Consider the following 23,591-nt stretch of genomic DNA (forward strand, 5'->3'; position numbering starts at 1 on the left):
CTGCTTGTTTTATCTTGGGTAAGTGTCTGTGTTTTTATTTTTATTTATTTATTTATTTTGCTGCACTGGGGATCTTAGTTCCCCAACTAGGGATTGAACCCCTGCCCCCTGCAATGGAGGGGTGGCCTCTTAACAATTGGGCTGTCAGGGAAGTCCCTAAAAGTACATTATTTTAAATGATTTATGTCTGCCTTCCTTCATTTGACCACATCCTGTGCATTTCATTCACGCCCTTGTGGTTTATGTATCCAGTCAACAATGGACGGACATGTGAAGTGAAAGTTGCTTAGTCGTGTCCAACTCTTTGCAACCCCATGGACTATACAGTCCATGAAATTCTTCAGGCCAGAATACTGAAGTGGGTAGTCTTTCCCTTCGCCAGGGGATCTTCCAAACCCAGGGATTGAACCCAGGTCTCCCACATTGCAGGCGGATTCTTTACCAGCTGAGCCACCAGGGAAGCCTGGACGGACACATGGGTTGTTTCAAATTTTCTGATCTTCTAATAGTGGGGTGTGTGTATTAGGGCATGTCTATCTGTTTTCCCACTTGGGCCATGCTCCTCCCACTCCTGCTAAGCATTATAGGTTTCTTCTGAGCTGAAAAACTCTGCAAAGTCCCAGGGGAAAGACAGAACACCTCCCTGATGCTACCTGAGCTCACTGCTTTCCCCTCTGCTGAGCCTCTGTTTCTTACCTGCAAATGGGGACTGATAAGTTACCCTCCTCCAGTGGAATCGATGATGCCAACGAGCTTAGCAAATTGTAAAGTGACCTAAGTGAGGTGTATTATAAATGTTTTATGTTATACTGTTGGCCTGACGGAGAAGGCAATGGCACCCCACTCCAGTACTTTTGCCTGGAAAATCCTATGGACGGAGAAGCCTGGTAGGCTGCAGTCTATGGGGTCGCTAAGAGTCGGATACAACTGATCGACTTGACTTTAACTTTTCACTTTCATGCATTGGAGAAGGAAATGGCAACCCACTCCAGTGTTCTTGCCTGGAGAAACCCAGGGACGGGGGAGCCTTGTGGGCTGCCGTCTATGGGGTCGCACAGAGTTGGACACGACTGAAGTGACTTAGCAGTACCAGCAGTTGGCCTGACACCTGTTCCTTCATTCCTCACAGTTCATTTGATTTTATGGTGAATCAGTTATATTGTTAGGCTACCAAGAGGCTGAGAAAGTGAGTGAAAAGTCACTAGGCAGCAGGAACCACCATCTGACAACAGCGTACAGGTCAGTTTTTATTATATCATGGTCAGTGGATTGCTCCACCTCCCTTGTTGACGCGGTGGGCAGATTATTCTTTGTTGGGGAACTCTCCTGCCCATTGTAGGGTATTTAGCAGCATCCCAAGCCTCCACCCACTAGGTGCCAGTAGCCCCCACAGCCAGTGGTAACCAAAACTGTTATCTCCAGACATAGCTCAGTGTCCCCAGAGGAGGCTGAATCACCCTGGATGAAACCCACACCTGTCGACAAACGAGGGCAGGACCATCCTTGGCACATGGCAGGGGCTCAATGTGTTTTCATAATCTTTGGATCTACAGCCAACTATTGGGTTTGATTCCAGTTTTTCCCCTGAGTGAGTGACCTTGGGCCGGTGATTCAGCCTCTCTGACCGTCGGTATCTTCTTCTGGGGCAGCTGGAGCAGCTGAGGCGCGGGAGCTGAACGTAGGGCCCCTGCTTCCTGCGGTCCGGCGGCGTGAGAGCGTGGCCTCCACCGGAGCTAACTCCACCCGCGTCCGCCGGCCCCCACTCAAGACTGAACAAGGAAGCCGCAGCCGCGCCTGCGCCCCGCAGTGCCTAGTCTGGAGCGCCCCGTCGCGCGCGCGCCCCGCGCCGCTGCGCATGCACACACGCTCTCAGCACGCGCACGCACGCGGCTTGGCCCGCGCGCCCCCTCCGCGGGGCGGGATCGGAGCCGGGGCGCGGGACTCCACTTCCCAGTGTGCCCCGCGGCGACGCTCGCAGCCGCTGAGGAAGAAGGCCGAAGCGCGGCGGCCGAACGGCGGCGGCGCGGGTCCCGCCGCACGCACGCACGCACGCACACGGGTGCACCCCTGGCCCCGCCCCCGGAGGCCCCGTGCGGGAGCGCGCTCGGGCGTGCGCAGGGCGGCGGCGCGGGCGCGGGGGCGCGCGGTGACCGTTGGCGCTGAGGGGAGGAGGCAGCGCGGCCGCCGCCGTTGCGCAGATCCGGGCCGCGGCTGTGGGGAGGGCGCCGGGGCCAGTGACCTTCCGGAGGCGGGAGCGAGCCAGGGGGCCCGGACTCCGAGCGCCGCCGCCGCCGCCATGAACAACTCGGGCGCCGACGAGATCGGGTGAGGACGCGCCGGCCCGCGCCGCCGCCTCGGCCGGCCCCCGCCCAGACCGGCCCGGCCCGTCAAGGTCACGCCGCGGGGCCGCGCCGAGCCGGCGGCCGGGGGTCCGGGGGCGCGACGGGCCGGGGTCCCCTGGGGTGCCGGGCGCCCTGCTGCCTCATGGCCTGGGACCCCGAGCGGGAACCGGGGATCCAGGGAGTCCTGTGGGTCTGGTCTCCCCGTCGCCTCGTGGTCGGAGACCCCGAGGTTCAACCGGAGAGAATCTGAGGAGTCTTGAAGGTCCAGGCGCCCTGCCGCTTCCTGACCAGGAACCCAGAACCTGACCTGGGGGTTCTTGGGGGTCCCCTCTGTTTCATGCTTGAGGGAGACCCCGCCGCCTGGCCAGAATTTACCGTCGGGGCCCCTCGGTCGGAAACCTAGGGGGTCCGGGGCATCCTGTCTGCCCCCGCGCGTGTATTTCCCACTGGCGGGGTTCAGAAGCGTCCCCGCGCCCGTGTTTTTCCTCGGGGACCTCGAACAGGAACCTGGGGGGTCCAGGGCGCCCCCTGCCCGTGCGCGAACTTGGCGGCTCAGCGCACGTGGCGGCCCGGTCGCGGGGGGTTCCAGTGCTGCCGCCGCCCAGCTTTTCCCACCCAGGACTCACAGCGGCGGCCCCTCCACCATCCACTCCACTACCAAGAGAAGGTTTGCAAACCGAGGGCCCGAGGGCCAAGGTCATGGGGGCCGGTCCCCGGTCTGCTTGCCGCGCACCCTGAAGTGACCACCATCTCGGCGCCTCCGCGCCACCTGATGGGTGTCTGCAACTGTTGTTTTCATGTTGCTCGAGCCCCTTCCTGCTCAGCCCCCATCTAAGCCCCATGGGTGTGTTTGAAAGATAGAGACCTGGAAACTTGGGCGGTGGACTGACGGTGGTGCTTCTGAGGTCTTTTTTCTCCTTGGTGTAGCTATTAGCGAGAGGAGGTTTGTTATAGCTAAGTTTTCCCTTTTAATTATAGCCTTGCCTAATGCTAAACAAGCGGGAGAACAGGGAAGCGCTCCCAGAGGAACCAGAAAATCCATTTCTGCCCTAGTCTAGGGGTTTGGTCTAGTTTTCTTTGCAGAATGGCTCCTACAGCATCAGCATAATTTTATAGTTAAATTCTTTTTGCAAAGATGGCAAAACAGCCTGGGCTGGGTTTCCGTGGCCTTGTGTACATTTCTGAGTGCCCTTCGCTTTGAACAGATGCCGTGTTTACAAAACGTTTGATTTGGTGAGTAAGGCATTGTTTGCCGCTGGGTGGCTGGCCAGGCTCTGGCAGCAGGTTACACCAGAAGACAGAAAATGTGTTTGTGGGGTCCCAGATCCAGAGTCCCCACGGCTCTTAGAGCACCAGAAAGAAGGCACTTAGCTTCTAGCCTGGTCTGGGAGAGAAGTGCAGGCAGGCCCTGGCAGTCTGAACTGTGTGTAGGGTAAATGAAAAGTTGCAGCACTTCCGATGGGAAACTAGCCTGTGGGCAGAATGAAAGTTGTAGCCCCAAAGGGCCAGACTTGAGGGGGGCCAGCAGTCTCCCTCAGCCAAAGGGATCTTTTTCTGACTTCCTTAGGCCTGGAGGGGAGGGAGCCTCCAGATCTAGGAGGCCTGCCTCTTGTTCTTGAGGAGATAGTCAGGCTGGGCTCCCTGGCAGTTCCCCTCTCCAGCTTGTACCAGCCCCTGGGTGAGGGCGGAGCCAGGATCCCCACTGGTTCTGGAAGGTCCCACCCTCTGTACCGTAGACCCACCCCAGACCCACGGGCAACCTGGAGAGGCCTCAGAGTTGGTAGCAGGATGGGATCAGGGACCTGCCTGGCTGTGTTCCCTGCCCTGGCACCCCAGCAAATCCAGCCAGGCCACCTGACTTCTAAAGCTGTAGATCTTGGGTGTCCCAGGAACTGGTCATCACTTTGCCCCACAGCATTGCTCAGTTTCTGTTTCCTGCGGGAGCCTTGTTTCTGGCGGCTATGGGGAGTGCAGGTCCACCTTAACTTCCTTGTTCTGGTGGCTGTTCCGGTGCAGTACTTGTGACGCCGCCGGCTCCCTGACCACGGGCCCTCTTGTTTGTGGGGGGGACCGCAGTTGCCCACTCAGGGTGGTTGCCACATGGTGCTCAGAGGAAGCAATTGCCTGTGTTGCTGGGATATGACGACGGTCTGACTGGTCACTGGTGGCACCCACTGTCCTCTCTTGACTGCCTTCACTGTGGTGTCCAGTCAGCCTCTCTGAGTGGCTCTTGGAGGGAGGTTGACAGGCCATGGGGCGGCTCCCCTCCTGGATGGGGATCCACATCCTCAGGAAGTGTGTGATGCTTGGATGCCACCCCACTGGGGAACTGTGCTTCTGCACTGAAGTCCCTGAAGGCAGGCCTTCCCTGCATCTGGATGTGATGGGCTGGGCTTTCAGCATCCTGGTTGTCATAATGGCCCGGTGGCCAGAGTGGAACCAGGGCGGGTCTCAGGGCAGAGAGCCAGGGGGAGCAGCCACTGTTACATGTGGCCTCGCAGGGAGCCGTTGATGTAGTAGCCTGGTCTCTGCCATGGCCTTGGAGAGTCAAGTTGAAGGAGGGTCTTCTGACTGAGGTTCCTGGAGCTGACGGGTTGTGGAGACAAAGAGGAGTGAGTGGGGCTTTCATCTGGCAGACGCGGTTCTGCTGGCGGCCCACGGGCTGGTGAGGAAGGACCCTGATGTGTCCGAAGAGAGGGTTCTAGAGGGACCTGTGAGGGGAGCAGCACTGGGTGTGGGTCTCTGGGAGAGAGACCTGGGCAGGTTGGGGGTTGGGTAGTCAAAAGCTGGAGGTGGGTGGGGGTGGAGGCCATGTGGGGCTCAGGTGACTTAGCTCCGAGGGGTCCGAAGGTAAGCCGACAGTTCCGTGGGCCAGCTCTCTGTGGAGTGGTTGGTGTGGAGCTCTGGCTGGGTCACAGGGTGTGGACCTGGAGCATCCCAGGCCGGCTTGCCAAGGCCTAAGGGAGGGAGAACCCGTGGCGGGGGTCGTCTGGTGGTGGGAAGGAGGTGTCTCGTGTTCTGGACCTGTGAGGTGGAACAACATCCCTGGCTTGATGACCCTGGGGGCAGGACTGTCCTGTTGAGGTCTCCTGTTTGAAACAGAGTGCTTTTTGAGGCCTGGTTCCCAGTGTGTCCAGGCTGCCTGCTCCCGGGGACTAGGACACGGGTTCGGGGCTGCTTGGACACCTGCACGGTTGGCCATGAGGGTTGGGGGCTATTCCACTTGACCCCTATCTGGTTCCAGACATTGGGCAGAGCCTCCTTAGTGGAGCAGACTGAGGCTTAAGAGGGTCAGGGGACCTGGTCAAGGTCATTCCTGGCATGGCTGAGCTAGAGTGGGGAGCCGGCACTCCTGGTGAGCTGGCCTGCTGCCGCTTGCACCCCTGATGCTCCTGCAGTGCTTCCTCTTGGGGAGTGGCGCTGTGGCCAGGTTTTGGTGAGAGGTCACTGTTGGCGGGGGCCAGCACTCTGGCCGGCGAGAACACACTGGTCCTGTCTCGGGGCACTCAGTGAAGGCCAGGCTAGGGTCTCGTGTGTGCAGCCCCCATAGTCCATGAGAGGTGATCTCATCCGCAGGTGAAGGAAAGCCCAGACTGGGAAGAGACCCCCGCCTCACCTGTTGTTTTCGGGCATTCAATCTGTCACAGAGGGCTCAAAGTGGGATGGCTCCCTGGCTGCAGGAAGGCGTGAACACAGGCTGTAGAGGAAGAGAGGGCCTGCCAGTTCACCTGATGGACCCGGCCTCAGCCCCCTGCCCTCCGTCTGGTGGTGCCTGCTGTCCACTGGGTGGCGCCTGCTGTAGGCAACCCGGTTGAGGAAGCCCCCGAAGGCTGACTTTCTGGCATAAGTGGCACATGGTTGCCCTCAGGAGCCATCCAGGACTAGATTTCAGGTCAGCAGGCGGAAGACGGGGCATGCTGCCCAGAGCCTGCCACCCAGTCACCCCTCTACTGTTGGGGTACAGGCCCAGGAGCCTGCGCTTATCACAGACCACCTGACTCTGGTCCCAGGGGTAGAGGAGTGGGGTGCAGGGTCTATGGGGGCCCCCAACTTCAGCTGCAGCTGAGGGATGAATGACACTGTTCAGAGTAGGGCAGGGTTGGAGAGGGAGCCACTCAGGGTTAGCTGATCCTTTCACCTGCTGAGTTGCGTATAAATGCTCAACAAGGCCTCAGGTCACCTGGTGCTAAGCAAGTCTGGGCTGGAGGGTGGGCACAGGCCAGTTCCCATGCAGGTGTGTCCGGCTCATCCTGTCCAGGGCCCCTGAGACCACCACGGGTCACTGAGATCTCCCAGGACCTCCTGTCTGCAGATGGGGAGCAAGAGGAGACAATATAGATGAAGCCCCAACACAATGCTGGGCCTGGGGCTCTGCAGTTCATCCCCAACATTGTGCCCTGTGCCAACCAGGCCCTGGCGCTTCCTCAGTTTTTACCTCCTAGTATCTGTAACTTGGGGCCCGTAGAGCAGTGACAGGAGCAGGAGTGCAGTTCCCTGCCCTCCTCGCACGGGCCAGCGTGCCTTTGCGGACGCGCCACCGTGTCCTGTTTTCCAAACACAGCGAGGTGATAGCATCAGAAAGCCCCATGTCCATGTTGGCTCCCTGGCCAACTCGGAGTGCGAGTTCTGGTGGATGTTGTCAGCTGCACAGAGGACGGCCTTTCTCGTCTTTTTCCACTAATGTCTGATTTTGAAATTTAAACATGGGCTGGAGCGTGGACTGGTCAGACCAGTTCCACCCTCTGCAGCAGCGGGGGGTTGGGTGGCTCGAAGGGACACCACTTAGGCCTTCCCATCTTGGTCAGATGCAGGCTAAGCAGGCAGGTATTCCTCTCAGTTGGGGTTTGTCCTGGGTGTTCTGAGAATGCTCAAGATTTTTTTCCTCTCCAAGCTGCTTTTCCATAGCAAACCCATTTGTGCCTATGCCAAAGGCCTGAGCAAAGAGGCGGTCCACACTGGCCTGGGGCAGATCAAGTCCTTCTGTCATTTGCCCACCTTGGTGTCAGGCGCTGGGGGAGCGGGGCACAGATGGGATTATGCTCCCCAGGGTCTTAGGGAGCAGGAGGAGCCTGCCTGCCCTCCCAGGGGTGTGTAGGGGACGGACGGAATGGTCAGGAGGCTGGGTGTGAGCCTCCTGGCCTCCATCCAGGAACGTGCCCTGAATGTGTATGGGGGTGAGGGGCTACCACCCCGAGTGGGGTGGGAAAATTGTTCCCTTCCCGCAGTGGGAGGGACCCCTGAGTACAGCTGAGGCCACTGCCTTGATGGGTCTGTCCCCGTGCCCCGGCTGCCGGTTCTGGGGCCTCAGTGCAGCCAGCTTCAGGGGGCTGTTTTGTGTCCAGGCTGTGCAAGGGGGGATTGGCTGTGGACCGGATAGCGCCCAGGTGCCACTCTGAGAGTGCCAGTTTCACTCCTTTTTCTGGGGCAGCACGCGGGGTGGAGAGTGCCCTGCCTTGCCTTCTGGTCACACCTGCCCCAGTTGAAGTCCACAGCACGGGGCATCTCTCCTTTCAGCCAGCCCAAGCATGGCAGGCACGGAGGCTCTGAAAACGGTGGCCCCAGGGAGGCCACCAGTACTTTTCCTCTCACATAGTAGGGCTCTAGCTCAAAAGTATAACCTAAGCCATTCAACTGAGTCCAAGCTCCAGGGGCCTCCCCAGCGATTGGTGGTGCTTACTCATGCCCATGTGCTGGGTACCCCTGCTTTGTCCTAAAGCCCCACCACTGCTGCCCCTTGAGTTTGCCATGTCTGGTCTCAGATGTTGAAGTCTTTGGTGTTTGCAGAGCAGTTGGGAAGGGGCTCCGTGATCCCACTCCCGCACTGGCAGGTTTGGGGGTGGCAGTCTGTCTTACTGTGGTTGAGGTCAACATTGTGTGCGGCTCTGGACATCGTGACTCATACTCCTGCCATTTGGGCAGATCCCGGTGGCATTTTTCATGCCGTACCATGGCCGTGCCCCCAGGTGACCACCCCAGGGTGAGCCTGATGGGCAGCACCGCAGGCAGATCCCCTCTGTGGTCATTGGCCGTGCCATGCAGCTTGTGGGATCTTGGTGCCCTGATCAGGGGTTGAACCCAGGCCTTGGCAGTGAGAGTGTGGAGTCCTAACCACTGGGCTGCTAGGAACATCCTGGGCAGAACCCTCCTGACCCTGAATGTTTTCTTGTTGAATTGCAGGAAGCTCTTCGTGGGCGGTCTTGACTGGAGCACCACCCAAGGTAAGGGCAGATGGGCTGTGGGCATGTGATCTTGTCTTCAAGTTGTGAGAATTAGCTTTTCAATTCTTGACTTACTGTCTGGATTGCGGCGGGGGGCACGGGGCACTTGATTGGGAGAAGACTGGGGCAGCGCTTTGGAACTTGATCTTGTGCTGATGCTTCTGGTCAGGGAGGGTGGAGACGGAGCCAGCAGAGTTAGGCGTTTGTGGTGGTTGCTGTGTTCAGCCTCAGGCCTTGCAGGTGTCCCTCCTTTGGCAGCTCATTCTCCTTCCCAGGGAGACGTGGTGCATATTCCCTTCCCTGGCACCTGTCCTTCCCCCTCTCCCTATCCGCTGCCCCCATATCAGCAGGTCAGCTGGCGTAAAGGTTACTGGCTGCACACTCTCCAGGTCAGGCTGCCAGGCTAGTAGCCTGTGACCTGCCTGACGCCTGGCTGTGTGTGTCCTGATCTCTGAGCAGAGACGCTGCGCAGCTACTTTTCCCAGTATGGAGAGGTCGTGGACTGCGTGATCATGAAAGACAAGACGACCAACCAGTCTCGAGGCTTTGGCTTTGTCAAATTCAAAGATCCAAACTGCGTGGGCACGGTGCTGGCCAGCAGACCACATACCCTCGATGGCCGAAACGTGAGTGCCCAACTCTGAGGAGGCACCTGCCGCCTTCCTGCTTGGTGCCCCTGCGCCCCAGCGCTGTGTGGGTGCCGAGGATGGCTTTCCCCTGGGTTGGGTTACAAGAGTTAAAACTCCGGAAAAAAAAAGTTACAGCTCTGAGCTTAGACCGGACGCTGGGCCAGGATGTGGCCCCGGCGACCTGATGGGCCTGTACCCCTGACCCTACTGCCGACACCTTCTCTTGTTGGGAGACAAGCCTCCTGTTCACAGCTGGTCCTTTGAAACTTCCGACAGATTGACCCAAAGCCATGCACGCCTCGGGGGATGCAGCCGGAGAGGACACGGCCGAAGGAAGGCTGGGTAAGGGGCGGGGGTTTCCTCCTGCTTGCTTCCCTGGGGCCCTTGCTCAATCAGACTGAGTGACAGCAGGCCTTCCCGTGTGGCGCTGAGCAGCCAAGCTCCTGAGCACTTGGATTGATTCAGTGCTGGGAGCTTTTCATCTTGTAGCCAAGAAGTATCTTATTAGTCTACCTTAGAAACGATGGCTCTTGGCTGTTTGTTGTCAGGAACCTCGTGTTCATCCACACTGACCGCTCCCACTGCCCCACTCAGCACTCTGCTGGCTGTTCCCCTCCAGGGCTGAGGCCTGTCTATTTTCGCACCTCGGGGACCCTGTGAGCCTCCTGTGCCCCCAGGGCCTGGCCAGCTATCACCAGAGTGTTCCGTTCTCAAGGAGAGCCCTACCAGACATGGTGGACTGGTGCTGTTGAGGGCTGGGACCTGGGAACCTTCATTTCTGGCAGGATTCCCAGCTGTGATGGTAGACAGGGCCTCAGACCAGGTGTGTATGTTTCTGAGTCTGCTAGGAAACATCAAACACAGAAACAGTGGTGCAGCAAACACGTGGGTAGAAACACTGCCCAGGTCCTTCCGTAGTCTGCACAGCCGTGCCTCTGTGTGTTTTGTGGGCACTGCGTCCAGGACGCCCGAGGGGACCAAAATCCGTGGGCGCTCAAGTCCCTTCTATAAAATGGCTGTGACGGCGCACATCCTCTGTGCATCTTAAATCAATTCTAATTGACTGCGGTTGCCTGATACAGTGTAAATAGCTGGCTGGCATGTGGCAAATTCAAGGTTTGCTTTTGAAACTTTGGACTTCTTTTTCTCCAAGTGTTTTTGATCCATGGTTGGTCGAATCCCAGATGCAGAGCCTGTGGCTGTGGAGGTCGGTGTGTGCGCGCGCGTGTGTGTGTGTGCGCGTGCATGCATGTGTGTGTGCACGTGCCCACCTCTGCTCGTGTCTCTGCCACCAGCACCCCCAACGACGTAGTCTGAGTTCCTGGCTGCGGTGCCTAGGGGAGGCAGCTTCAGGGGTTGTCTGCAGAGGGCAGGATCTGGCCCTGAAGGTGAAGAAGGTGGCGACTGTCCTCAGTCTTAGGAACTTCCCACCACCCTTTGGTCACCAGTGGGGTTGGTGCAGGCCCTGCTGCTCCTTCTCTGAGCCGGAGACACGCTGTTTGGGGCACTTGGGCCCCTGGCCCCTGTTGGCCTGTGAGGCACTCCTGGACAGCCTGGTCCCCTACGGTGTCTGGTCTGCCTTCAGGGACTGTGCCCTGAATAGCAGGGTGTGTTTGGAGGGTTCCCTACATGGACTAACCATTTTCTCTTTGTTGAAATAGCAGAAAGGACCCAGGAGCGATAACAGTAAATCAAATAAGATATTTGTCGGAGGAATTCCTCACAATTGTGGTGAGACAGAGCTCAGGGAATACTTCAAGAAATTTGGAGTGGTGAGTCCTTGCCCTGCCCACAGCCGCGATTGGGGCGGGAGTGGCAGAGCCCTGTGTCCTGGGGAGGCAAGACAGCGCAAAGCACCCCACATGGCCAGTCACCCACAGGGGAGTGCTTGCTGCAGACGGGGCCGGCTTCCCTCCTGGGAGGCCCTCGGCTGGTTGTAACCCTGCAGTCAAGAGCACTTGATCACGTCTGGAGAAGTGCTGGACATGGCTGGGTCCCATTCCCTGCCCCCCCCACACACACACCCTAGGACAGGGTGTGAAGGGATTGTTTTCCAGAAGAGCCTAAAATCTTTCAGAACTTCATGGGGGCTTATACAGGAACTGAATTCTAATAAGGCAGACAGGAGGCAGGCAGGGCCTTGGTATTGGGGGTCGGGGAAGGAGGCTATCCCTTGTCCTAAGCAAAAGCACGAGGTCACCTCCAGCTTCCACCGAGCACGTGTTCTCTGGCTGCAGTGTGCTTGTCTAGGGGGTGCCTATGCGTACCCAGGGCCTGGCAAGGAACTTGTGCTGCAGTGCACAATGCGGGAGCATGGGGAGGATGCGGGCCCAGCCAGGCCAGGGGCACCGACCCTGAGTGGGAGGTCCTGGCACATGGAGCCCTGGGCCTCTGGTGACCCACCACTGGTCCTGCCCCGCTTATGAGCACCCCTCAGCCTGCTCACAGCCCTGAGGGTCTCACACCCCAGGAAGCGGGCCTTTTGCCTCGGGACCTCCTGGCTGTGGGCAGACGTGCTGCCTGCCGACCTGGGCCCTGAGACCCCTGTCTCTGTTACAGGTCACAGAAGTGGTCATGATCTACGATGCGGAAAAGCAGAGGCCTCGAGGTAAAAGAGATCGAGTTTGTCCTTGTCCTTCCCCCTCAGATGGCAAACTATTTCACACTTAGGTGGTGGTTGTAGCGAGCCTGGCCTCAGCACAGGGTGACTCGAGACTAGCGTAGTCCTTCCCACGCAGCCCCGGCCTGTCTGCTTCCAAAGGTCAGGCGGTACAGTCTTGGGGTTCTTTCATTTTTGTTTTGTTTTTTAAGCTCATTCTTTGGAAGTTTTTCCAACTTGACATGAATTTCAGCATGGTTTCTGTTTTTAAGCGTGTCCTGAAAGATGAGTGGTTTTGTTAAATGGTGAACTTCCTCAATTATGACCATCTTCTGTTTGAAGTTCACTCAGTGAAGGCGGGGGTTTCATTTCATGTTGTCAGGCTAGGTCTCCCCCAGCTCGGCTTGAACATGGAGTTTCTTTGGTGTGTCCCATGCTTTTTTCTTGTTTTCCTGTTCTTTTTCCTGAAGTCTGTGGGACTGAAGTCTGTGAGGCGCGAAGCTGCCCCAGCTGCCCACACCTGCACGGCCACATTGGTTTGCAAGGCTGGGACACTGGGCACCCAATTTGCGAGCCGTTTTTTTTTTTTTTTTCCTTTTTTTTTTTTTTTGGCTGCTGCTATTTGTCCCTGCCTCTGTGTTTTGGTTCCTGAACCGCTTTTGGACCGGCCTCGTGAGCCGAGTGCGTCCAGCCCGCGGCCCCTGCCCAGCCCCTGGAGGCACTGCACCAGCCGCGCGCCCGCAGCATGCGCCCGCCATGCTGGAGAATAGTTTGCCATTTGAACCTCACCCTCCTCTCCCTCCATGGTTAAGTAACGTACTTTCACCTCATGTTGATTAAGCTGTTAAGTCTTAGTCTTAACTTTACATAGACGTACTTGCTTAGTGATGCACTTAAGTGTTTTCATAGAAAAGTACAGTAATGTTAAGTAAGTTGTTTCTCCTTTTCTCTCTGTGAATTATTTGTGATTAACGATATCTCTTTAGATTTCTCTTCTCCAGGTGCTAAATTATATCACACAGGTACAGGCCAGTCCCGCAGTCAGAGGAGGGAGCGGGCTTTGCTCCAGTGGGGTGTAAACGAAGTTTCAGTGTGTTTCTGTTCCGCTTCCTCAGCGGTGATGTCGCCTCTTGACAGACAGACGCATCCCTAGAGGGCCCACCCCGGGGCTCCCTCCCCACGACTCACCGCCTCTTGCACTCTAAGGACCGCGAGCCCTGTGGCTTCAGACCCTCCTGCACTTGGAGAAAACGTTCACTTTCTCACATGCCGCTCATCACCCATGTTGTGCTCCACCACTTGCCTCCGATCTTGGGGCATCTTGGGACATGGGGTCCTGAGACTGCTCTTAGATCCCCTGCAGGGCTGCCTGCTGTCCCTGCAGGGCTGCCTGCCGTCCTTGGCCTGGGCCCTGGGGCGTGCCGGGCTGCCTGGGCCGGGTCTGGGCAGGAGGGGTTGGCAGGAGGGCACTCCAGGCTTGACCTGCGGATCCGCGTTCCGTGTGGGTCCTGCCATCCTCAGCCGTGGGCCTTGGCGAGTCCCCGTGGGTCCCCCAGTGCTAGGTGGGCGGAGGGTGGGCACCACAGCAGGAGCAGCAGTTGGTCAGCAGGTGCCCCAGATAGCTTGTCCCCAATTTCTCTTCCTGAGCCTTCCATGCAGCCCCTGTTTCTTCTCCCTGCCTGTCCCACAGTCCATCTGAGCATCCGTGCCCCTCCCAGGGCTTGGTCCCCATGCACCTGGCTCTGCCTCTGCTCCCTCACACTGCCCCTCCACCCCCCACATCCCCATTGCCTGGCCTGTCTTCTCTGGTCTGTTTCTTGTTTCTTCTCATGTGGTGTGTGGGCTCAGGCTATGTGCGTGTGTCATGCTTGGACACACGTATGTGCTAGAGAGCTGGCCCACCCCACGAGGCTGGCGCCCACACTTCTGAGCTAAGCTGCTTTCTTTTCCCGTCTTTGTCCTCTTCCCACCTCGGTTCTGCCAGGAGTCTTTCCCCACGGTCCCTGCGACCATGGCCCCACATCCCTCTTTGTTCAGCCTGAGAGGCCGGGATCCCAGGGCTGCCCCACCCTGTATCCACATCCCTGGAAGCTCTGTGCCCTGCCCCTCCCCTGCACCCTTGTCCCTCCTCTGCACCCCTCTTCTGACCCTCCTCGGCCCTTCCCTGGCCTGTCCTTTGTTCCGCGGGGTTTTCCGGCAGTTGCTGCCATGAGTGGTCTTAGTGCTCAGTGCAGATGGGCCCCCGGGGACGAACAGCAGCCCGAGGGCTGGACACGCAGGCTAGCCGGGTGGCCCGCCCACCAGACCAGCAAACTTCGTTTATACTGCACTCTCTTGTGTTTGGGAAACACTAAATTGTCTTTCCCGTTAAAATTGTCCTTTTGATGACATGGTGCCTCTTGCTCTTGCTGCTGACAGCAGTGTTTGAGCTGCTGGAACCCCTTGTGGCCTGTATCTCTGTGTATTTAGTCCATAGATACGTACAGATATAGACACTGTGTGCATACGTATGGTACTTGGGCAGGACTCCTCGGGCTTACCCAACAGTGTTGGGCAAGCTTGGCGAGGCTCTCACTGTGGTAGAGACGTGCCTCCGTTAACGCTAGAGCAGTGTATGGCTGCTGTCAGCACTAGCTGCCGAGCGATTGCCAGCCGAGGGGGAGGACCCTGGGTTTCAGAAAAGCACAAGTGCACCCATGACACATTTGGGGCTGCCTGCCCGCTGGGCCCTCACCACCCCACTGTCCAGACGGCGGCTAAGACGCGCCCAGGGGTCCCAAGGTCGTCTTTGATTTATAACTGGCCACAGCGTCTGGGCTGAGATCAGCTCCTGCCCCGCAGCCTCACACACCGGCTTCGCTGAAACCCTTGGTCGATCCCTCGGCCCGTCCCTAATACTGTTCATCATCCTGTTTTGTGTCACAACACCCTGCTACCTTGATTCACTCTTCGTCGTTGGCTAGGTTTTGGATTTATTACTTTCGAGGACGAACAATCAGTGGACCAGGCTGTCAACATGCATTTTCACGACATCATGGGCAAAAAAGTGTGTAGTTGTAGTTTTATTTTACCTTAAGACCAAACCAAGTCTTAGGCAACCTAGGGATTTCACTGGAGAGGAGATCCCTTGGCAGGAAAAGGGCCGGGCAAGTGGTCCTAGGACCCCTCCTGTGGGTCGGACCTGATTCAGGAGCCCCTGGCTCTAGAGCCCCTGGGGATGGCCGGGGGGTGGGCGGGCTGCGTCCAGTGAAGTCGTGGGTTGCCTCAGGCTTGGTTTCAGTGACCTCTCCTTCAGATGTGTGTCCCCTCCCTGACTGTCCCATGCCGGCCTGGAACGTGCCAGGCCGTGAACCTTTGAGAACTGGTTCCGTGTTAAACTGACGGCAACGTAAACATCCTGAAGGATTGGTTTCCAAATTGGGTCACTTACTGTGAACTCGGTCCGACCACATGCTCCTGGTAGTTCTTAACTCCATGCAGTCAAGTGACCTCTGGTTGTTTCATCTTCATACTGTGTTGCTGCCTCGGAGGGAAACTCAGAAAGTGGCCTGACCCCTCCTCGCCCCGTCTCCCAGGCCCCCGGCTCCTCGTCCCAGAGGCAAGCCCAGTCCCCCCTGCCAGAGCCCCGGCCACCCCATCAGCTGAGACACAGAGGGAACGTGGCCCAGGGTGGCCCCTCTGTCCCTCACATCACAGATGGGCAGCTGGGTCAGCTCCACCTGAGCCTGCTGTGCAGGAGACACAGGCTGTTCTAGGTGCTCATCAATGGCTAGTTTAGGGTTGGCATGCAGGTCTCCGGGGTGCGTGCCATCATGAACACAGGTTCCGAGGTGCCTGTGTACCCTGCTCAAGGTCCTGTGATGGCTACAGCTGGGGAGCAGTGAGGGCCTTCTCAGGGCGGGGTCTGCTCCCAGGGGCAGAGTCCAGCCTCAGTCCTGTCTCAAAGGGCAGGGGCCCACTTTGTAATTAAAACCTGAGTACAGGCCAGAAAGAGCAGATTTTTTTTTTTTTTTAATCACAAGGGCTGCTTTGCTTTGTAAGCAGGAACCATATTCCCTTAAGGAAAGTGTGTGAAGACTCATTAATTTGAGTTCTTTGAAACATCCTGCTGCCACACTGCCCGGAGCTAGCAGGGGTTTTGTTCCCCTCTGTGGAGCGTCCTTGGGGCATCGGAAGGTGGGGTCTTTGTGCCTTTGTGCCCTCCTTGTCCTCTCACAGAAAGGGGTTTAGGCCAAGTTGACGGGGTTCTGAGTACACAATGTTTGCCAGGCTCCGAGACCCCAAGGACGACTCCGGTGAATTCATTGTCTCTTTCTCATTAAAATTTATCCTACAAACAAGAGCAACTTGGGATTCTTGAGTGCTGATGCAGCCCTGGAGTTGGGGGTCTGCTTTCAGTCGGCCCAGACTGAAAAGGCTGTGTGAGGGGGGCATGCAGCCTGGTGGGGCGGGCACCTGGTCCTCCGCCCGCCCTCCGCATGCAGTGGCTCCTGGCACCTCCAAAAGGGAAGGCTCCTGGGCTGCTGACCTAACACAGTATGAAGATTGCTTACTGATTCAAATGTCCATTTTATTGCATGTTTGTTTACTTTTTTGTTAGATGTAATGTAAGATTCTCTTATCACATCCATCCCCTCTGACATTATTTTGAGTTAATTGAGATTCTTTAAGCGTTAGCCTGGGGAAGGTAAGTCTTTTATCTTCCATTAGACATTTTAAATACAAAACCTAAGTAAACCAACTGTGTTTCTCAGGTATGAGCTGGAAGCGCAGGCAGGTGGGGGCTCTGGAGAGGGCCTGACCGCCGGAGCGGCCAGGAGGAGGGCTGCGCTTGTGGGGAGGAGCCTGGCCTCTGTGTCCCTGGGTCTACACTGTCCCTTAACTTGACCCAAAGACCCCTTGTCATACACAGAACTCTGCAGACTCTTGGTCCTCAGCCCAGTCTGCAGTGGGTGGGACCTCACATGTTTTATAGTTGGATCTGTTGTACCTGAGAAACATTTTTTTAGACAAAAAAATTAAAATTTTTAAGAAAAAAGTTACTAGTCTAAATAAGGTTTATAGTTAAGTATTTAGTTTTAAGTCATAATAAGATGCTAAGTGTAGTCGTAAGTTACCTGAGGGTGTGTCTGAAGGGAAGGGGGCTTGAGACCCTTGGCGTCTCCCTAAATCAGAGTTTGGTTTGTCCAGGTGGAAGTTAAACGGGCCGAACCTCGGGACAGCAAGAGCCAAGCGCCGGGACAGCCAGGTGCCAGCCAGTGGGGCAGTCGGGTTGTGCCCAACGCCGCCAATGGCTGGGCAGGCCAGCCCCCGCCTACGTGGCAGCAGGGATATGGCCCACAAGGTAAGGGTGTTTGCCTGCCCACCAGCCCCAGGAGCTTCCTGCAGCTCTGGCACCAGGGTGGGCCAGGTGGGATACGGGAGCCAGAACTGTGGAGCGTCGTCACCCGGGGCCAAGTGGGTTTGTCCCCTCAGCTACCCCCAGGCACCAGGGGTGCTGGGGCGGTACCTTCAGGGGAGGTCAGGGGTCATGCCCAGCAGCCAGCTTTGCCCCCAGGGCGAGCACTGAGGCTGGAGTGGATGTGGGCAGGTCAGGCTGTCTTCAGAGCTTCACTTGGATGCTCCTCAGAGGAGCAAGGAGGAAATATGAGCCCTGCCTTGTAGGCCCTTTGGGTCTGTTCCAGCTCCCCTGGCTTTGCGCTTGCCATGTAGCATGGGTGGACCTTTTACAGACCACTTGGGATGGCCAGGAGCCTCCATGCCCTTTAGAGACCTAGAGAAGGGTGTCCAAGGAAGGATACCAGTACCCTGAGCTGTAGAGCTGTTTCTACCTGGCTCCAAGTTTCACCTGGTCTCTTCAGAGCTGGCTTTAAAAGTGTTTTTTATTGCAAAATGAGCCACAGCTATAGGAAACTGGCCAGTGAGACCGGATGCTCTCACGCCCATCGCAGGGAAAGAACCAGCACTTGGCCGGAGGACACCCTGGGTCCCCGCTCTCCTGGCTGACAGCCTCCCTGTTGGGTGTCCCTGGAGCTGCTCTGACGTCTTTGCCCTGCACCTGAGATGTGTCAGGAAATTGGGTCCCCTGGGGGGGCAGGGTCCCCCAATCCATACCTGGTGCTGATGTGGCACGCCCCACTCCTCCCTGTCTCCCTGCAGGAATGTGGGTGCCGGCAGGACAGGCGATCGGTAAGTCCCTGTTGGAAAAAACCAGAAAAGCAGGATCTGAGCGGGGTGGGGCAGGGCAGGCGGGAAAGGGGGCTTCTTCACCTCACCTGTATGCTATGTTCCAGGTGGCTATGGACCGCCCCCCGCAGGAAGAGGAGCCCCCCCGCCGCCCCCACCCTTCACCTCCTACATTGTGTCTACCCCTCCTGGAGGCTTCCCGCCTCCCCAGGGCTTCCCCCAGGGCTACGGTGCGCCCCCACAGTTCAGTAAGTGCCTTGGGCCCCTGGGGGTGGGCCTGGGGCATGTCAGCACAGAGAGCCGACTCCCCACACCTCAGGTGAGGGCTGGACTCACCTTGTCCACTCGGCTAGATTCTCTGTCCCCAGCAGCCTGTGTCCACCAAAAGAGGAGTGCCCCCATTGACCCCATTGGGCCGGCAGGTGGGGGTGCTAGGGCATGTCATTCAGCCGGCAGGAGTCCTCCTCCCCCTTCCATCCCTCTCCGACCCTGCGCTGCGTGCTGAGTGGCCATCTGTGACCAGGGTCCCAGGACACTGCAGTTTTGTAGCCCTGCCATGGCATGCAGGCCACCTGACAACCAAGTCAGGCTGCCACTCCCGGCCCAGGCCTAGATCACTTTCATTTCTAATAGGAAAGAGCAGGTCTTTCTTCATAGATGCCTGCACTTCCTATCCTCCTGGGACCCTGGGCTTGGAACGCAGCCCCACCTCACTCTGCCAGGCCACTGGCTGGTCGCTGTCTGCCCAGCAGGGTTGTTCCCTGGGCTGCAGGCTGGTCAGCTGGGGTGGATGCATGTGGTCCTGGTGGCAGAAGAGCATGAGCACCACGTCTGTCTCCTGTCTGTCCACAGGTTTTGGCTACGGACCTCCACCTCCCCCACCAGATCAGTTTGCCCCTCCAGGGGTTCCCCCACCACCGGCCACTCCCGGGGCCGCACCTCTGGCCTTCCCACCACCTCCATCTCAGGCTGCCCCAGACATGAGCAAACCACCGACCGCCCAGCCCGACTTCCCGTACAGCCAGTATGGTGAGTGCCTTGCTCCCCGTCCGCCTGGGGGTTGGGTGCCACAGGACTGTGGGATTGCTTGCAGGGCCCAGACTAGAGCAGGCCTGAGGTGGGATCTTGGCCAGGGTGCTGGTGTGGAGGAGCATTCACAGCTCGGCACCTGTGTCTGGAGCCTGTGGGTGTGGGGGCCCCAGCGGGCCTGCGCCGTGTGTGTCTGAATCTGCCATACATAGGGTGGGCTTGGGGGCCATGCGGCATCAGTCGGCATCCAGCTTCACCAAGGGGTGCTCACCAAGTAGGTGCTGGAGACCAGGGTCTGCGCCCGTGAGAGCAGCTCGAGTGGGGGCAAGGTGGCATGGGGCTCTCTTGTGCTGAACAGATGCCCCCCCAGCACCCCCATATCTCAGGTTCTTGTGCCCTTGGGGCCTTGCCTGGCTGTGGTCATGTGGGTTCTCGCCTCGCCCAGAGCAGGACACCACGGTGGTGGGTGCAGTGTTGCTGACCCCTAGAGGGGATGTACGAGCGACTGAGCAAGCATGTGCCCCCCCACCCCCCCTCCTCTGCCAAGGCCGCCCAGGGCAGTTACCCTGGTCTCATCTCTCGCCAGGCCTGGGCACCTCTTCTCCAGAGCCGCCAGGCTTCGGCCCACACTTTGTTTACACTCTTTTGGTCAGGCTGAGCAGTGATGTGGCCTAGGTAGGTGGTGCCTCCTCCTCCATGGTCCCCCCTGTCTGCGCCCGGGCCACGGACGGCACCTCCTCTGCTGTTCTGGGCGGGGGTGGACTCGGCGGTGCCCTCGGGGACGGGCCCTTGCCAGGGTGAGGATCTCAACTGGCCACCACCCCACTGGCCCTGGAGCTCTGCCCCCACGGTCGGCACCACTGACCCAGGGGGCCTCGTGGGGCGGGTTGGCCCTGCTCTAAGGAGGGGCAGCACTGTTGGGGTCCAAGCTTTGCAGCTCAGCCTGATCTGTAATGTTTCTTCAAATCCTGGAATCTGCCACGTCCACCCTGAGTTCCACTGGAGAACAAACCTTGTAGGAGCCTGTGGTCCCCCAGGTCTGGCCAGGTGTCTTGTGTTTCCAAGCTCGAAGGCCTCGCCAGCCGCGAGGGTGCGCCGCAGGCCCCCAGCCCCGAGGCAGGGCAGTAAGTGGGGGAAGGGGTCTCGGAGCTGCTCTCCTTTCTGTGAAGATGGCTGCCTGGGTCCCAGCAGGGCTCCGGGGGGGTCCCTCCATCCACTGGGTCCAGGCCCCACCCCAGCTCACTGGGCTCTTCCCTGCAGGTTACGGACAGGACTTGGCCAGCTTCGGACAGGGCTTCTCAGACCCCAGCCAGCAGCCTCCCTCCTACGGGGGCCCCTCAGTGCCTGGCTCGGGGGGTCCCCCCGCTGGCGGAAGTGGCTTTGGACGCGGTCAGAACCACAACGTACAAGGATTCCATCCCTATCGACGCTAGCTGCAGCCCCTCCTTGCGGATGGCAGGCGGCTGAGACCAGGATTCAAACTTGTGAACTCGTGACAATCACAAACTTGGTGGAAATACCGACTCGACCGTGGGGGGAGGGGGGGAGGCTTTTGGCGGTGGCTGTGGGTACCTGGACTGAGGTTTTTAAATATATTTCTTTCTCTAACCCATCAGCACAATAAAAAAAAAGTCACTGGTTCAACAACAGGGTTTAAAAAAAATTCTTCAGCTTTAATTCAAAACTTCAGGTTTCTTTTTCTTCCTTTTTTTTTTTTTTTTGAAATTATTTTCCTGAGCCTTTATTTTACCGTATATTGTAAACTTTTATGTTAAAGAAAAAAATATACATTTACAAATTGTGAGATTTTTAAGAGAAATTTTCTACGATGTATACTTGCTTATTTTTTAATTTAAAACAGGGTTTCCGTCGGCACTGGTGGAGGTGAGGGGCGTTTTTAGTCCCTTGCTCCTGGCTTTGAGGGTTGGGACTTGTTGGTCCAGAAACTCTGGGAGCATAAAGAAGAAATCTACTGAGTGTGTTTTGTTTTTTGTTTTCTTCTCTGCTTTTGTCGACTGGCGTGCCTGGCCATATCTGCAGGAGCGTTGTGGGGCCGCGCCTGCCTGTGTCCACCCGCCATCCAGAACCAGGGGGCCAGGCTGGCCCATCTCCCGTGCTCGGGGCTTCAGGGCATCCGCGCTGACCAGTTTGAATAAAGAAAGTGCGTTTGGACTAGAAACCCACGTTGTGTCCGTCTTTCCCTCTGCTGGGAGTAGCCCCTTCCCGTGCAGGAAGCTGGGCCCTCCTCAGCAGGTATGGGGGTCTTGGGGTCTGGAGCCTGGGGTTGGGGGCCTGCTCAGAACTGCAGACCCCCTGTGAGGGGCCTTGGGCACTGGGGTCCATTGGCCACTTGCTGGGTGCTGAGGAAGAGGAGTTTAGACAGATCTGGGTGGGGCTTGCCAGGCCCCTTCCACCCCTGCAGAGGTGACACCTGGACTGTGGCTTCGGGCAGGCTGCTCACCTTTCCAGGCATTGGCTGTGGGCAGGGCTGGTGGGACTCCCAGTTCAGGGCTGGTTGGGTACAGCCTTATGGAGCTGAAGGTCGTGGTGGTGGGCCAGGAACCTGGGGGCAGGGAGGTGGGGTGGGACGAGCTCCCACCTGCAGAGTTCCCCCTGCCATGTGAAAGGATGGGGCTATCACTTCACTGGAAAAATCACAAGCAAGATTTTAGGGGGAAAGTGATTTGAAAATGTCTGGATGGCTCCAGTGTGCTGGACTGGAGATAATGTAATGAACTCAAATAGCCAGAAAGCCCTGCCCCAACCAACAGACCAGCTCAGAGAGCCGGGGAGAAAGGCACCTTCTCCCCTAGACCCAAAATGCCCCTCGTCCTGTCCCTTCTACATGTCACATCTCTTTTAGTCCTCAGACTACTGCTTTCTTTTGCATTAAATGAATATTTTCTAGTGTAATATTTTAATTCTTTCAATGAGTTTTTTTTCATTGTAGTTTTTGAGGTTTTTAGAGTACCATATGCACCTGTTTGGTTGCTTTTTATTGTGACAAAATTTAAGATTGGTCGTTTTTAACCATTTCTAAGTACACACAGCTCGGTGGCATTAAGCACCCAGTCACGTTGTGCAGCCATCCCCACCATAATCTCTAGAACTTCCTCATCTTCCCAAACTGAAATCTCACTCACCCTCCTCCAGCCCCAGCCCCCCACGATCTACTTTCTGTCTATGGGTTTGAGTCCTCTAGGGACCTCTTCTGAGTGAAGTAGTGCAGTATTTGTCCAGTGTTTGGGTTCTCACACTGATGTCTTCCAGGTCCATCCACATTGTAGCAGGTGTCAAAATATCCTTCCTTTTCAAGGCTGGATAATATTTCACTGTGAACGAACCACATTGTTTATCCATCATTCATGGATGGGCACCAGTTGTTTCCACCTCTTGTCAATCATGCTGCTGTGAACAGGCATGTGCAAATCTGCTTGAGTCCCTGCTTTCAGTTCCTTGGGGTGTGCACCCAGGAGTGGAATTGCTGACATCATGGAACCACATACATCTTAGTGTACCAGAATCACCTTCGGATGGACACTGTTCCACTGAATATTGACAAAGTACGCCTGGCGTGTTGTGGTTCATGGGGTCACAGAGTCGGACACAACTGAGCGACTGAACTGAACCCCTATATAGTTCTTGTCTCTTGTCCTGTTCTTGGTATTGTTATATTACCCCTCTATGTGTTGCAAACCTAACACTGCAGTGTTACAGTTGTTACTTCATATAATTCTGTCTGTTAAAGGCTTGCAGGCCCTTATCAGGGATGCCATTTCTAACCGTCTGTGCAAAGCCAGTGTCCCACCCTCTTGGGTCAGATATCTGTATGACCTTGTCCCTTACAGGTATGCCTCGACCGTGCTCCCTATGGAGCCAGCCAGAACCCCAGACAGCGCCTCCTGCCAACAGGCACTCCGTAAACACTTTTTAACATGGGTTTTATTATAGAGGTTATGCAGCAACAATATGAGTTTTCAAAATGGGCAGTGATGAGTCACGTGCCCAAGTTGAAGAAGGGGCTCCCATATACTAGGCAGCCAGCTCCAGCCTGGGGGTTCCAGCAGTGGAGGGCAGCTGTTGTTCAGTCACTCAATCGTGTCCGACTCTGCAAACCCATAGACTGCAGCACGCCTGGCTTCCCTGTCCTTCACTGTCTTCTGAGTTTGTTCAAATTCGTGTCCATCGAGTTGATGGTACTATCCAATCATCTCCTCCTCTGTTGCCCGCTTCTCCTGCCCGCAATCTTTCCCAGGATTCTGATGCTTTCCCAAGAAGTGGGCTCTTCGCATCAGATAGCCAAAGTACTGGAGTTTCAGCTTCAGCATCAGTCCTTCCAATTCAGGGTTGATTTCTTTAGGATTGACTGGTTTGATCTCCTTGCTGTTCAAGGGACTCTCAAGAGTGTTCTTTAGCACCACAATTCGAAAGCATCAATTCTCTGGCGGTAAGCCTTCTTTATGGTCCAACTCGCACATCCGTACATGACTCTGGAAAAACCATAGCTGTGATTATACACATCTTTGTCTCTGCTTTTTAATTCGAGGTCCAGGTTTGTCATGGCTGCGGGGCTCTTTTATTCTTCGGA

At 57.0% G+C, this 23,591-nt stretch overlaps 1 protein-coding gene across 7 annotated transcripts; it reads left to right on the forward strand.

Moving 5' to 3' along the window:
* Positions 1-2,098: 2,098 nt before the first annotated feature.
* DAZAP1 (DAZ associated protein 1) lies at positions 2,099-21,182 on the forward strand. Of its 7 annotated transcripts, XM_061423344.1 has the most exons (13): positions 2,127-2,325; positions 8,520-8,560; positions 9,020-9,186; positions 9,466-9,531; positions 10,851-10,961; positions 11,749-11,797; positions 14,752-14,834; positions 16,979-17,132; positions 17,948-17,977; positions 18,082-18,222; positions 18,827-19,003; positions 19,590-19,678; positions 20,264-20,351. In XM_061423344.1, exons 1-12 carry the CDS (start codon positions 2,297-2,299, stop codon positions 19,676-19,678), a joined length of 1,137 nt encoding a protein of 378 aa, XP_061279328.1. In that variant the 5' UTR covers positions 2,127-2,296; the 3' UTR covers positions 20,264-20,351. The 7 variants fall into 7 exon arrangements, with proteins under 7 accessions (XP_061279327.1, XP_061279326.1, XP_061279328.1 ...); XM_061423343.1 differs by lacking the exon at positions 19,590-19,678 and having other exon boundaries at positions 2,099-2,325; positions 10,854-10,961; positions 20,264-21,182; XM_061423342.1 differs by lacking the exon at positions 19,590-19,678 and having other exon boundaries at positions 2,116-2,325; positions 20,264-21,182.
* The last annotated feature ends 2,409 nt before the right edge of the window (positions 21,183-23,591 follow it).

The sequence above is a fragment of the Bos javanicus genome, chromosome 7 (assembly GCF_032452875.1).
Source record: "Bos javanicus breed banteng chromosome 7, ARS-OSU_banteng_1.0, whole genome shotgun sequence".
Taxonomy (NCBI): Eukaryota; Metazoa; Chordata; class Mammalia; order Artiodactyla; family Bovidae; genus Bos; species Bos javanicus.

Excerpts from the sequence above, each read along its gene's own strand:
- DAZAP1 (XM_061423342.1), top strand. The coding sequence starts at position 2,297 with ATGAACAACTCGGGCGCCGACGAGATCGG. Across the intron at positions 9,187-9,465 it reads ATACCCTCGATGGCCGAAAC|ATTGACCCAAAGCCATGCAC; the intron begins GTGAGTGCCCAA and ends AACTTCCGACAG. Across the intron at positions 9,532-10,850 it reads CACGGCCGAAGGAAGGCTGG|CAGAAAGGACCCAGGAGCGA; the intron begins GTAAGGGGCGGG and ends TTGTTGAAATAG.